The sequence below is a fragment of the Lissotriton helveticus genome, chromosome 12, assembly GCF_964261635.1.
Source record: "Lissotriton helveticus chromosome 12, aLisHel1.1, whole genome shotgun sequence".
NCBI lineage: Eukaryota > Metazoa > Chordata > Amphibia > Caudata > Salamandridae > Lissotriton > Lissotriton helveticus.
Window position 1 is genome coordinate 309,652,642 of NC_136073.1, and position 13,837 is coordinate 309,666,478.

The 13,837-nt window shown below is 42.8% G+C and overlaps 1 protein-coding gene across 1 annotated transcript in view; it reads left to right on the top strand.

Moving 5' to 3' along the window:
- Positions 1-13,837, top strand: part of LOC144798021 (polycystin-1-like protein 2) — an 849,694-nt gene that overhangs the window by 91,255 nt on the left and 744,602 nt on the right. Inside the window, exons 4-5 of the mRNA XM_078668807.1 lie at positions 1,449-1,559; positions 3,225-3,369. Coding sequence (XP_078524933.1) covers positions 1,449-1,559; positions 3,225-3,369 — 256 coding nt within the window. The remainder of the gene's footprint in view (positions 1-1,448; positions 1,560-3,224; positions 3,370-13,837) is intronic.

The window sequence follows — 13,837 nt, forward strand, 5'->3', positions numbered from 1 at the left end:
TTTACATATGATCGGCTCATGGAATGTGACAACGGTGGGTGGCACTGTTAGGAGTAGAAACGTTTATCATAAGAGGATGAGTAACCGTGTCAGACACTACAGCTCACAGATAATGAGACTAGACAGATAATAGGTGGCTGGTGTAGGCTGAAGTGATGAAATTTGGCTCATGCCGGAGGACATTTAAATTTAGTCTGTTCTTGTCTGAAAGTAAAGTTCAGCACTTTTGTAGGTCCTATCTGGGGATGTCATCCCATTTTCTCATGCAATCTAATATAAACTCATAGTCCAATGAGATATATGTACCAACGTGTTGAGCTTCAGGATTCCAGAGTTGAACGACAATAATGTGTCTCTCTGAGACTGGCTGGAGTGGATTTGGTTGCATAGTGGGCCTCCCTTTGAGAGCTGTGGAATTTTGCGGTATTTATTAGGTGCAGTATTACCTCTCCAATAGGAGATTCACCCCACAGAAATCGAATAAAGTGGTAATGCTGCTTAATTTCTCACAGTCTAAGCTGTAAAATTCAGAATGTACAGTGTTTTCTATTCTCAAATTATGCCAGGTATTACTTGGTGCAAGGTGGGGTAAGATGCACAAAGTGTAATCCCAGTCTGACTGCAGGCTCCAATCTCCCTCGAGATCAGGATTGTCGGCCCAATTAAAATTAATCTCCAATTGGATACATTCTCAGTTTATGGTGCTTGACAGTGTTATTTGCTTTCACATTATTGATCTGTGCTCGAGTTTCCCTTCTAGGGTCTTCTTCCGAAAGGGTTGTTTTTCAATAGTCAAAAGTTGGCCTGACCTTTGGGCAGTCACGTTTTTCCAACAGCAAATAAAAGTAAAATGTTTTACATTCCTCTGAACTAAACCCTGTTTAAAGGAAACATTTGTCACTACAACAATTTCTGTTCTGGTGTTATTGCATCATTGTCAGTACTTAATTTGAGTGGGGGGTTTCCGGTACTCTGCACCGGCACTTAATAGTCAACACTATCACTGATGACAGTCTCCCACATGGTGGCGCTGCCTGTCTAATTTAAAGATGAGCACAACAACATTTTTTATTGATTCAGCATACATTAAAATGACTAATACCTGCCACCCAAGCCATTCCTATTGCGTTGGGGGCTCGAAATACTTTGATTGTCACACTTGTAGGAGTGTGATGGTTGGGAGTTGCGATGGTACTGTCATTGGCAGCACTTGCAGAGGCAAAGGGTGGTGCAAACTGCAGTGGCCTCCTGACGAGGGTCCTGACACTTATTTGTACAAATTAAGCGCTGGCCATTGTACTCATTAACCCTTATCAACTGTTCCCAGCAAAGGGCATTAACACTACACTAGAAGTCAAGCCATATTGTCATTTGCATTTAAATTGACAAGTTGAAGACAAATGTATCTATTTCATTGCTGATCAAAATGATATTGTGATGTTTTAAAGGCCAATGCCATGGACTGCAAGCATGCCAGGTCTCAGCAGATGGAGCTACCTTCGGAGAGCCGTGCCCTGCACTGGGCAGCTACTTATCCATCACATACAAATGCATCGAAGGTAAGTCCCACATTTTCTAATGATTGTTTGGTTTGTAATTTTGGTTGATTACATAATTTTTCAGTCTAAATATCCAAATCCCAGAAAAATTAATGTTTTTTCGGTCATTTGTAGTACATATGTAAGTAACTGATTAACTTGTTCGACCTGTATGTACATTTTTTTGCTCATCCTTATTCCACGGACTTCTAGAAGCGACACGAACCGTGGGCATGGCTTTCATCGAGTGTGCTGTAAAATCTTTGTCAGAAGCCATGTACAGAGAGGAAAGGATAAAGGATAATAAAAGTCTCAGTTTTTTGTGAGTTTTCACAAAGTTTGAGATAGTTTTTGAATTTTAAATTTCAGCCCAAACCAGTTCTAGATGAATCCATATTGAGCCCACCATCCACTCAATGACCATTCTGATCACTTATCCTCACTATTTTTGTATTTATTCCTTTATTAATTAAAAAAATATATTTATTATTTAGGAAGGTGCAGCACATCAGTTTGAGCATAACATTTTAGCAAAAGTCAAATTGTGGTATGAAGTAAGTCAGATATGGTTGATCACATACACCAGAGAGATGATTGAGGTTTTGAACAAATAAACTGTTTTGCAATGAGGAGAGAGCAACACACTAAGAGAGAGTACACCACAATCATTGCATTATTCACAGTATAATAACCCGACAGACTTAGTAAAATTTTTGGTGAAAAGTGCTTGATTTCTTTTGCTTTTGTCCAGACTCACAAGGAGGAATTTGCGGGTAGTTTTTGAAGAGTGTGAGGCCTGCTTTGATATTTGGGCTAGTGAGTTCGAGTGGCACAGCTCATGTACGGGGAGGTTGTATTGCGCAAAAATTAAGGTTGACTCAAAGAGAAGAAGGGGGCGCTACCAGTATAACCAGGGACTGAGGACGTGGTGTGCGAGGTTAGGGCTAGAGTTGCAAATGTTTTCTCATACTGCCCCTACAAATACAAGTGAGCGTGGTGGTTGATGGTGGCGACAGACGACGAGGAAGAGTAAAAAGAAAAGGAAAACTTACCTTGCGCTCGCCGCCGCCCCCAAAAACAGTGCCGCCCCCGCCAGCTATGCCACTGAGGTGATGCAAAGCTCCTGTCCCAGTTATCATGAACAAAAACATTGCACATCACTCTGCGTATTTATGCAGTGTTTGCGTTTCTCTCTGTAATCCCAAGAGGAGGGTATAATGTTGGTTGTCTTAACATGTCTTGTGGAAAAGATCTTCTGGGTCATTGTTTCCTTCCCCGCACCCTTTATTTTGTGACATAGTGGCTTCCATGGTGCTTCAATTGATACATTTTGTGTTTTATTAAGCAAATGAAATGTGTACTTATTCTATCAAAACTTTGCTGTGTGATCCTGAAGTTGACCGGGTTTGTGGAGATGGCTCTTAAGTCAAATGATTCAGATCTTTGGCTGATCTTTTACAACACCGCCATGTAGTTCTCAGTAGAGGACATTTCATTTTTGCTAAATATTTCTTGCACAGACACTAATTTCTCCCCCTGGAAGGCCCCGAAACAAGTTACCTTTATTTGTATACTTTCAGTGGTGAACTCAGCCTCACCCAGCTGTCTGAAACTATTTTGTTAGAAGATCTACTGAACTAGATAAAGTTGACCAACCAAACTCTCTTTCAATGCTATCTTTTACAGGTTTGCTGTTAACTGTGGATGATGAGTGTTCAATGCTGGAAAATGTAACAATATCCTTGCAGTGGATGCTGTCACCCTATACGGGAAATCTCTCCTGTATAATCAATCCTGGGGATGGCTTTACCATCGACTATCAACCACTAAAGTAAGTGTGAATGTCTCTTTTTTATCTTTCTTCCAGCATCTCAATGTGACTACATGGAAATCCAGGGCATGACATGGATTTAGGCTTGTTCAACACAATAGCCCATCTTTTCCTTGAATTTTGGTATAGTTTTACATTTCTGTGTCAATCTGTTTAAGGTATGGATAAACCTTATCAGAATTCGCCATTACAATAGTAAATAGTGCATTGGGCAAATGATATTAGCCACACTGGTGCTCCTGCATAATGACATTCCATCCTTTGACTTTTATTTTGTTTGCCAAATGTTTGATTGTGTTTTTTAATCTCAGCTTCTGCCAAATACTCATCCTATCGAATTGACAAGCCGTCATTTTCAAACACAAATTGAAGTCGTTAGATAAACTTTTAAAGCTCAAATTCGGAAGATTTGTCTATGAGTATTTGGTATGTATTGTTAACTTAGCTCTTGGCTTTCTCCTGAATTTCCAAGAGAAAGGAACTCCTACTCAAGGGAGAGAGCTTTAAGAACAATGGCTTTAGGTTTTACTTGCCAAGAAAAGCACACTGTTTTGGTGTTGTTGTTGGTACATTATTTTATCCTCAAAATTTTCAAACTGAGTTGGAAACATGTAAGGGAATTACACTTATCTGTGATCTCATGAGACTATGGGGGTCATTAGGATGGCGGCCGGACAAAGTCCGCCCGCCATCCCGATGAAAAAAGGGACCACCAACCGCCATAAGGGCGGGGGTCCCATGGGGGCCGTTAGGATGCGCCCGCCACACTGACGGGCGCATCCCGCATTTTTAACATTGCGGCGGGCGGTGCTGAAAGCACTGCCCGCCGCAATGCTAAAAATGCACGTCATGCATTTCAATACACAACGTGACAGGCACCGCACTGTGCCTGCCACATTGTACATTGAAATTCAGGGGGGTACAATAGGTAGCCCCCATGTGTACCCCCCAAAATCCCTCGGGCCCTCAACGGGGCCCCGCAAGAGATTCTTGCATGCCTTTCCGTGGCGGCAAGGCATGTGTCCCCCCCCATCATAATATGGATGGCGGACACCGCCACCATATTAAACTCTTTTCCGCCCGGTCTACTTGTCGACAATGCAGAAAAGCAGCAGACTGTCTTTCAGTCCGCCGTGGTCCCCGCCGCCATAGTAATATGGCGGGGGGAAATGGGTGGCGGGCGAGGACGGATGTCGGGCGGACAGCCACTGCCATGCGTGCGGTGGCGATCCGCCCGGTATCCTAGTGGGGCCCTATGAGTCTGTGTGTATGTGTGTGCATATGGATATGTTCATAGTTGATTATTGTTGTATTGTAATTGCATTTATATAGCGCTTACTACCCCTGACGAGGCGTCAAAGCGCTTTTTCGGTGGGTAGCACCCTACTCCGGGACCCATAGAGGATTAGTGTTGAATTAGTATAGTGAAACATGCAAGTACATTTTAATTGGTGGATAGGTTAGTCAGTTATTTGGATATGAAATGATAGCAGAAGGATAGAGGAGGACAAAGGTTTGTATTTATTTATCGCTTGTTGACGCACGCTATTCAGGAAGCCTATAGAGGAATAGTGGTGAATTCATATGGTGAAATATGAGGTAATTTCAGTGGTGGATATTAGTCTGTTACTTGGAGTGAGAAGGATTGCGGAGGGATAAAAGGGGAAGAAATATTAGCATTCATATAGCACTTGTTACCCCTGATGGGGGTTGAAGCGCTTTTCTGGCGAGTAGCATGCCACTCCGGAACCCATAAAGGATTAGTGTTGAAAATGAGTATAGTATAAATATGAAGTAATTTGAGTAGTAGATATGTTATTCAGTTATTTCGGCAGCATATTAGTATAGTTAAATATGGAATTTGAGAAGTGAACATGTTAGTCTGTTAATTTTGATTGAAAAGGATAGTGGAGGGATAAAAGAGTGAAGAATTTTCTTTTTTTTAGGTCTTAGCAGTAGGAAGAGACTTTTGGATGAGTGAAAAGGAGTTTTGGAGGGGAGAGGTCAGAGGGGAGAGTTTAGAAAGGTTTGTTTTAGGGGATCGGTGTAATCAAAAAAGAGGTGTCAGATGATGCAAGGAGGGGTAGAGCAGGAGAGAGCCTAGCAAGGGTTATTTTGGCGATCATAGTAGTGGTATGGGGTTTGGGATAAATGAGAGAGTGGATGTAGAGGATATATTGATAGATGTATAGGATGAGAGATAGGGTAGTACACTGGAAGGAGTAGTAGAAAGAAGTTTGAGATGAGTCAGAGGGTTGGGCTAGAAGATATATTGAGCGAAGTATAGGCTGAGAAATAGGCTAGTGCATTGGAAATGCTAAATTAGAAGAAAGTGATAAATATATAGATCCATAGGTACATTGAAAGTATATAGATACATAAAGGAAGTAAGTATATTTAGATTAAATATATTGATAGAGTGTCAGGAACCACACCATTGCATCTGTCCTGCACACTGACTTACACAAATCATTCAGGACTCAAGTGACAGTTAAGCCTCAATTGGTCAACCTCTCGTATAATGTAAGACAGAGTACATACACTCACACCCAAGATGGCCGCCGCAGTGGCCTTGGTGGTAGATGAACGCTTTACACAGTCGAGTGGGTTTCTGAAGTGCGCAAGATTCTATCTGCGCACTTCAACTGAAGTTCAGCTGAGGAAACATCGTTGGTTAGGAACTCCGCGTTTAGTATTCAGAACGGGAGTTGTAAGTTCGTAGTATTGAGCATTTCTGTCATAATAGAGACATTTAGTCACAGTCATTTAGTATTTGAGAGCTATTCGACATTCCGACTTCATGAGCAGCATCGTTCCCGCATTCCTGCTTCGAGGTCAAGGAAAAATACAGTTGAGCGGAGTCAAGCTACAAGCTGAGAAATTGTGAAATCGGCGACAGTCTTCTTGAGGACTCGACTGAACTACAGAGACCATTTGAACTCCATTCAGCCGCAAGCCTTTGAGACAGAACTGGTACTGTAAAGCTTCGACTCGTTTCTACCGAACTAGTCTATCCAGTCGCATCCTTACCTTCGCAGCGCTTACCCTGTTCTATCCCTTCCCTATCTTTCCTTCCTGGTTCCTCTTTGCGCGTTCTCTTCAATCACTGGTAATAGACTACGCAATTGTACATAATTGAACATTACCAAAGAACTACGAATTATCAAGGTGAAGCAGAAGAGAAGTCAAGGTACTCATTCTGAGTGTATAGGTTTAGAGGATTAAGACTTACACGAACTCTTTGCTAATTACATTTCTCTTTTATAGAAGGCTGAGTTCTCTTCAAGAAACAACCACACACATATACATAGAAGAGAGGCAAATGCTTCGAACACAGCTGGTAGGATAATTGCTGGTAAAGTGCATAGAGTATTGAATGTTGTAGGTTGCTTGTTTATGTCCCTTCTTTTCTGTGCATTAGGCATCCACGCAACAGAAGTTCCGACACAGAAGAAACTTCATTGTAGCAGGAGTAGCTATGACGGAGTGTCTCTTCTCTCTCTTTCCAATTCCCCTTTCCTCCCTAGTGGTTACGTAGCGCTTAGAGCTGCGGCACCGGCGGGCGGGCATTGGGATCAGCGTCCTTTCTGCTCCTGCAAAGAGCTTGGCATCCTGACAGATTGAAGTGCCCATGTAATCTCTTTGCCTGAGCAGAATGGCCGAAGGGTTCAATTTCAAAGCTTTAGGTGAGATGTTAGCCAGAATCCAACGAGAAATTGGAGCTGTTAGAGAGGAAAATAAAAATTTAAAACAGGAATTGGTAGCGTCTCGCCAAGAAACCCGAGTATTATCACAAAAGGTAGATTGATTGGCAATGGGAAACCCTGCCGCTAGTTCTCCCGCTCCCACAAAGAGTACACCTGATACGGCCCCAAAAACAGTGGCTCAGGTCATCCATTCTGCTTCTCGTCCTATCCCGTTAGCCGCCCGGAAAGATTCCAGGGAGATCCACAAAAGGCCCAATTATTCTTAACGCAGTGTTCATTACACTTTATGTGTCGACCTACCCTATTCCCAGACGCCCAGTCCAAAGTTGCCTTTGTTCTGTCATATTTGGGAGGTGATGCTGCTAATTGGGCTATGCCTTTGGTAACTAATGATGATCCTTTTCTTTATAACTTTGACTCGTTTAAGACTGAATTTCTTAGGATTTTTGACAGAAGAAGGGTATCCCAGGCCACTGATAATGAGTTGCTGGAGCTTCGTCAGGGATCTAAATATTAACTTTCCTATCTGACTCAATTTAATAAATTGATCTTAGAAACCAACTGGCCAGAAGAAAAGCGAGCTGCTCTTTTCTATAGAGGACTGCATGATGAATTGAAGGATATTTTGGAGCAAATTCCCAATAGACCAACTGAATTATCAGCTCTCGTAGATTTGGTCCTGGAGTTGGATTTTCGTAATTCTGAACGTAAAGGAGAGAAAAAGGACTGGAAGGTGAATTTTCCGCGATTTGATAGGATGCGGGCAGAAGGTGAAAGAGCAAAGAATGATTTCGAACTGATGCAAATCGGAGCAGTTCGGGGACCATTAAGTAAAGAAGAAAAAGAGCAACGAAGATTGAAGAAATTATGTCTTTATTGCGGAATCTCTGGGCATTTCGTTAGAGAGTGCCCCAAACGACCAAAGACTCCGATTAAGGGAAACGCCTTGAACCATCAGTAGAAGGGGTCGCTCTGATGGCGAAAGATGAAAAGACAACTCCAGATTCCCACCAAATAATGAATACACTACAAACGTTGATTCCCCATGTTATCTTACATATAACTTTAAGGTTTAGAGATCAAGAGATATTGGGAGTAGCAATAATGCTGGATTCCAGGGCCACCGGGAATTTCTGTGACTTGAAATACGCTCGAAGGATGGGGCTCCAAGCCATTCGCAAAGAGAAAAGTGAACCTGTACGTGCTGTCGATGGGACAAATTTGTCTTCAGGCCCAATCACCAGTCACACTGAAAGTCTGGAGTTAATTCAAGAAGATGGACATCGGGAGATAATCCAATTTAATCTCATAGATGCCCCGCAGTTCCAACTCATTCTAGGACTACCATGGTTGACAGTTCACAATCCCACCATTGATTGGGAGAATCGTACAGTTATGATGAAATCACAATTTTGTAGGGAACATTGTTACCCAACTGGAGAAAAGTTGGTTGAACCCTCACAAGCTGCTCTGCTTTCCTTTGGTGGACAGTCCATCGGAGTTATTGACTCGATGAGTATCCCTACAGAATATCAAGATTTTTAAGCAGTCTTTAGTGAACAAGAGGCAGAGCTGTTACCGCCGCATCGTTCTTACGATTGTACCATCGACTTGGAGCCAGGAGCGGTCCTCCCTTGTAGTCGGATATACGCATTAACAGAGGCGGAAAATGATCATCTAAAAGAGTATCTTGATCACTATCTAAAAAACGGCTTTATTCAACCTTCTCAGTCGCCAGTATCCTCACCCCTTTTCTTCATTCCTAAGAAGGAGGGAAATCTTCGGTCTTGCATCGATTATCGAGCATTAAATCAGGTGACGATCAAGAATCGATACCCTCTCCCATTAATATCGGTCCTGCTCGACCAAATAAAGGAGGCTCAGATTTTCACGAAACTAGATCTACGTGGTGCATATCACTTGGTTAGAATGAAAGAAGGCCATGAGTGGAAAACAGCCTTTAGGACTAAGTTCGGCTTATTCAAATACAGAGTAATGCCCTTTGGTCTTTAAAACAATGTTATGGGAGATTTGATTGATAAGGTGGCCATTATCTATTTGGATGACATCTTGATATATTCTAGAGACCCAAAGGATCACTCAGATCATGTGAGGATGGTGTTAGAACGCTTAAGATATCATCGTTTGTTTGTAAAGCTGGAAAAGTGTGTATTCAGTGCAACCAGCGTTGAATTATTGGGATTTGTCTTGTCTCCGCAAGGAATAATCATGGATCCGAAAAAGGTACAAGCTGTGGAAGCCTGGCCACCTCCCAAAGAGGTAAAAGAGATTCAAAGATTTTTGGGGTTTGCAAACTTCTACCGGCGATTCATTCAAGGATTTTCTCAACGATTGTACCGATCACTCGCCTTCTAAAGAAAGGAGTAAAATTCGAATGGACCAATGAAGCGGAACTAGCCTTCCAGAGTCTAAAGAAGAAATTCATTTCAGCCCCCATCTTGATGCATGCAGATCCCTCGGAACCATTCTTTGTGGAGGCGGATGCCTCAGACCAAGCTATAGGAGGGGTATTGTCTCAAAGACATCCAAGTACTGGGCAGCTTCATCCGGTAGCTTACCGCTCTCGAAAATTGAGTCCGTCGGAAATAAATTATACCATTGCTGAGAAAGAGCTCCTGGCTGTCAAGGACGCTTTTGAAGATTGGAGGCACTACTTATTAGGTACTAAACACACAGTCACAGTATTTTCAGACCATAAGAATCTCCAGTTTTTGAAGACAGCGAAAACTCTGACCCCAAGACAATTACGTTGGTCTTTGTATTTTGCAGATTTTGATTTTGTTATCACTTATCGTCCTGGCAATAAGAATGGGAAAGCGGATGCTTTGTCCCGAATCAACACAGAAGAAAATGAACATCCTGTGGAACCACAACCCATCATCCCAGAATCTAAGATTATTGGAACAGTTTCTGTTGATAGCTTCCAAGATGTAGTTCGGAAATGCCTGTCATCTGAAGAAATTCAGGAATGGACCACCCAAGGAGTTGACCGGAAAATACAGCAACAGTTGCCTTATTACCAAGAAGCCTTGTATCTTCCCACTACGACGTTACAACAAAAGGCTCTTCAAGTTTGTCATGATTCCCCCCTGGCAGGACACAAAAGAATTTCCAAAACCCTGGATTTGGTGCAACGTTAGTATTGTTGGCCTGGTGTATCCTCTGATGTCAAACATTATGTCCAATCTTGTGGGTTATGTGTTCGGAGTAAACCTAGTAGGCAGGCTCCTCAGGGATTGTTACAACCCCTTCCCACTCCCACTCTTCCGTGGCACACTGTTTCAATGGACCTTATAGTTGATTTGCCCCTCAGTAAAGGACATAACACAATTCTTGTAGTTGTAGACACTTTCACAAAAATGAGTCACTTCATTCCTTTGTCTGGGTTGCCAACTGCCCGAGAACTTGCAAGACTATTCAGTGAACACATAAAAGGATACACGGAATTCTGAAGGTGGTGGTATCAGATCGGGGTTCCCAATTCATTTCCCATTTTTGGAAGGCATTCTTAAAAGGGCTAGGTATAGAGATCAGATTATCCACCAACTATCATCCCGAGACTGACGGTCAGACGGAGAGAATGAATCAGGAACTTGAGCAGTATCTCCGTTTGTTCCTTCTTGATAGGGGTGGGGATTGGTCAGATTTATTGTGGATGGCAGAGTTTGCGTGTAACAATGCGAAAAGTACTTCCACCGGCTACTCTCCCTTTTATCTGAATTACGGCCGTCATCCTAATCCATTCCAAACAAGAAAAGATTTAGAAGTTACTGCAGTGAACAATCTACTTAAAGATTTAGCTTTACTCCACAAGTCAGCAGAAAACAAATTAATTCAGGCCAAGAAGACCTATAAAGAATGTGCTGATAAACACCGTAAACCTGCACCACAATATCAAGTGGGAGATCGAGTTTGGCTCTCATCCCGCAATTTACATTTGAAAGGAAACCGAAAGTTTCAACCCAGGTTTGTAGGTCCTTACACTATTGAGAAAGTCTTGGGGCCTGTCACAGTGAAATTGAAGCTTCCTGCTAAATCTGGTATTCACCCTGTTTTCCATGTCTCTCTGCTAAAGAAAGTTGCCCCTCAGACTAGGTTAGTCAAACCCCCAGAACCATTACCCATCTCAGGTCATTATGAGTATGAAGTCAAAGAAATTTTAGATTCTAAAATTCGTAAAGGGACACTACATTATTTAGTAGATTGGAAGGGCTATGGGCCAGATGAGAGGTCTTGGGAACCAAGTGAGAACATATATGCCCCAAAATTGTTAAAACGGTTTCATGTTCAACACCCATCCAAGCCAAGACCGATAAATCGGTCTTTGAGAGGGGGTACTGTCCGGAACCACACCATTGCATCTGTCCTGCACACTGACTTACACAAATCATTCAGGACTCGAGTGACAGTTAAGCCTCAATTGGTCAACCTCTGGTATAATGTAAGACAGAGTACATACACACACACCCAAGATGGCCGCCGCAGTGGCCTTGGTGGTAGATGAACGCTTTACACAGTCTAGTAGGTTTCTGAAGTGCGCGAGATTCTATCTGCGCGCTTCAACTGAAGTTCAGCTGAGGAAACATCATTGGTTAGGAACTCCGCGTTTAGTATTCAGAATGGGAGTTGTAAGTTCGTAGTATTGAGCATTTCTGTCATAAAAGAGACATTTAGTCATGGTCATTTAGTATTTGAGAGCTATTCGACATTCCAACTTCATGAGCAGCATCGTTCCCGCATTCCTGATTCGAGGTCAAGGAAAAATACAGTTGAGCGGAGTCAAGCTACAAGCTGAGAAATTGTGAAATCGGCGACAGTCTTCTTGAGGACTCGACTGAACTACAGAGACCATTTGAACTCCATTCAGGCGCACCCGCAATCCACTGCTGATGTCATTTGAGATGTCATCAGTGATGTCATCAGTGATGTCACTGACCATGTCATGAATGATGTAATATGCGACATGATCAGCAGTGGATTGCGGGTGCGCGATATATAGTTAGTGCAACTAACTATATATGGAATTTCAATGGTTTTGTGTGAGTAAAATAAGGTTTTTTAAATGCTAATTCCTAACTATATATGGTCTATAACCTATGGTTTTTTCAGTGAATTTTCAAGGTTTTGTAAATGCTAATTCCTAACTATATATGGTCTATAACCTATGGTTTTTTCAGTGAATTTCAATGGTTTTTTAATAGCAAATATCATAAGCTGTCGAATGTCAAGTACGTGGTAAGTAAAAACATTTTCGTGTTTATGCACACTGATCTGCTTTGAATGCTGCCCCCGACCCCTCATTTCTATTAGGAGTACTCTCTCTTTGCAGATAGTGAAGGGTAGTTAACGCAGGCCTTTGCCCCCGTTGTAATCCGTCGTGCCTGCTTCTCTCTCCATTTGATTGATTGTTCTCTTTGGTTCATTCTCTATTTACAAACAAGCACAGAGTCGCAATACTCTGTTTAGTCGTTGCAGATAGCGAAAAATCGTGTAAAAAAACAAAAGGAATCGAGCAAAATCAGTAGGCCACTAATGGGATCTCTTTTTGACCTCCCTAAAATAGAAACATTAGGAACAACCTGTTGATAATACCAATGTGTATGTACATAAGCGGCGTTCATTTGTGTTCACAGTACCCCTTGTTGATTGTTTGAATCGAGCATTGAATTGTTCGAAGTTGGTTCTCTTAAGAATCTTCTCTGCCTGCAAACGAGGAAGAATAGGAATATTCTCTCTCCCTTTGCAGATAGTGAAGGGTAGGTAACGCAAACCTTTAACACGTCGTGCCTATTTCGTTCCTCATTGATTGATTGTTTCCCCAAACATTGACTGTTTGGGAATTGGTTCTTTTTGGAGGTATTCCCTGTTTGCAAATATACGTAGGAAAATCTTTGCAAATAGTGAAAGGGTACGTAATGCGGACCTTTCTCCCCCGTTGTAATCTGTCATGCCTATCTACTCCCCACTGATTGATGCACCTGTTTCACCCGGACCATTTACTAGAGATACGTCATCTGGCCCGACCAGAGAGCACCCCTAGTGAAAAGGACATATGCAATAATAACGAAGTGATCACTGTATCCTGTTAACAGAAACTTTAGCATGAAACAACCTGGAAAGAAAAGAATAGGAAAACGAAAATCAGTAGGCCACTGATGAGCATGAACTTTTATTAAACAACGAACAAAGAAACGATAACATAACGTAATGATAAAACCTATTAATGTCCTAGAAACAAGAAAACGTTAGAAATATGCCAGTGGTGAGAGACCAGAAAAACAGTAAGAGAAACCAAATCACCCCTCGCTGTCCCACCGCCTGCCACGCCAAAAAAATCCATAGACTAGGGAAAATGCAAGTCAGTAGAACATCCGCCCCCACTCTGGAAACTTCCAAGGTGGGGCAGGGTTGCGGCTACGCCCAGCCGGGAGCAGCCCATATAAGGCGGGTCCTGCTGCCACGCCTCGGCCAGGAGATCCTAACGTAGGGTGTAGCCGGAGGAGAGGCCGAGGCCAGCGGGACCCGGCCAGGGGATTGCCTTTACAACGCTGAAGAGTTGCAGGGGGGGGAATGTCTTATCGACCCTCCCCTCTCTCTCCCAGTCCGGCCGCGGTGGCCCTTGAGAGTTTCAGGTAGTCCCGCCACATGCTCTTCCGGTCCGGCCACCAACGGTCGGGGGGCCGAGGCCGACGGGATCCGGCTGCAGCCGATAAACCAAGGAACCCGTTCATGGGGCCAGA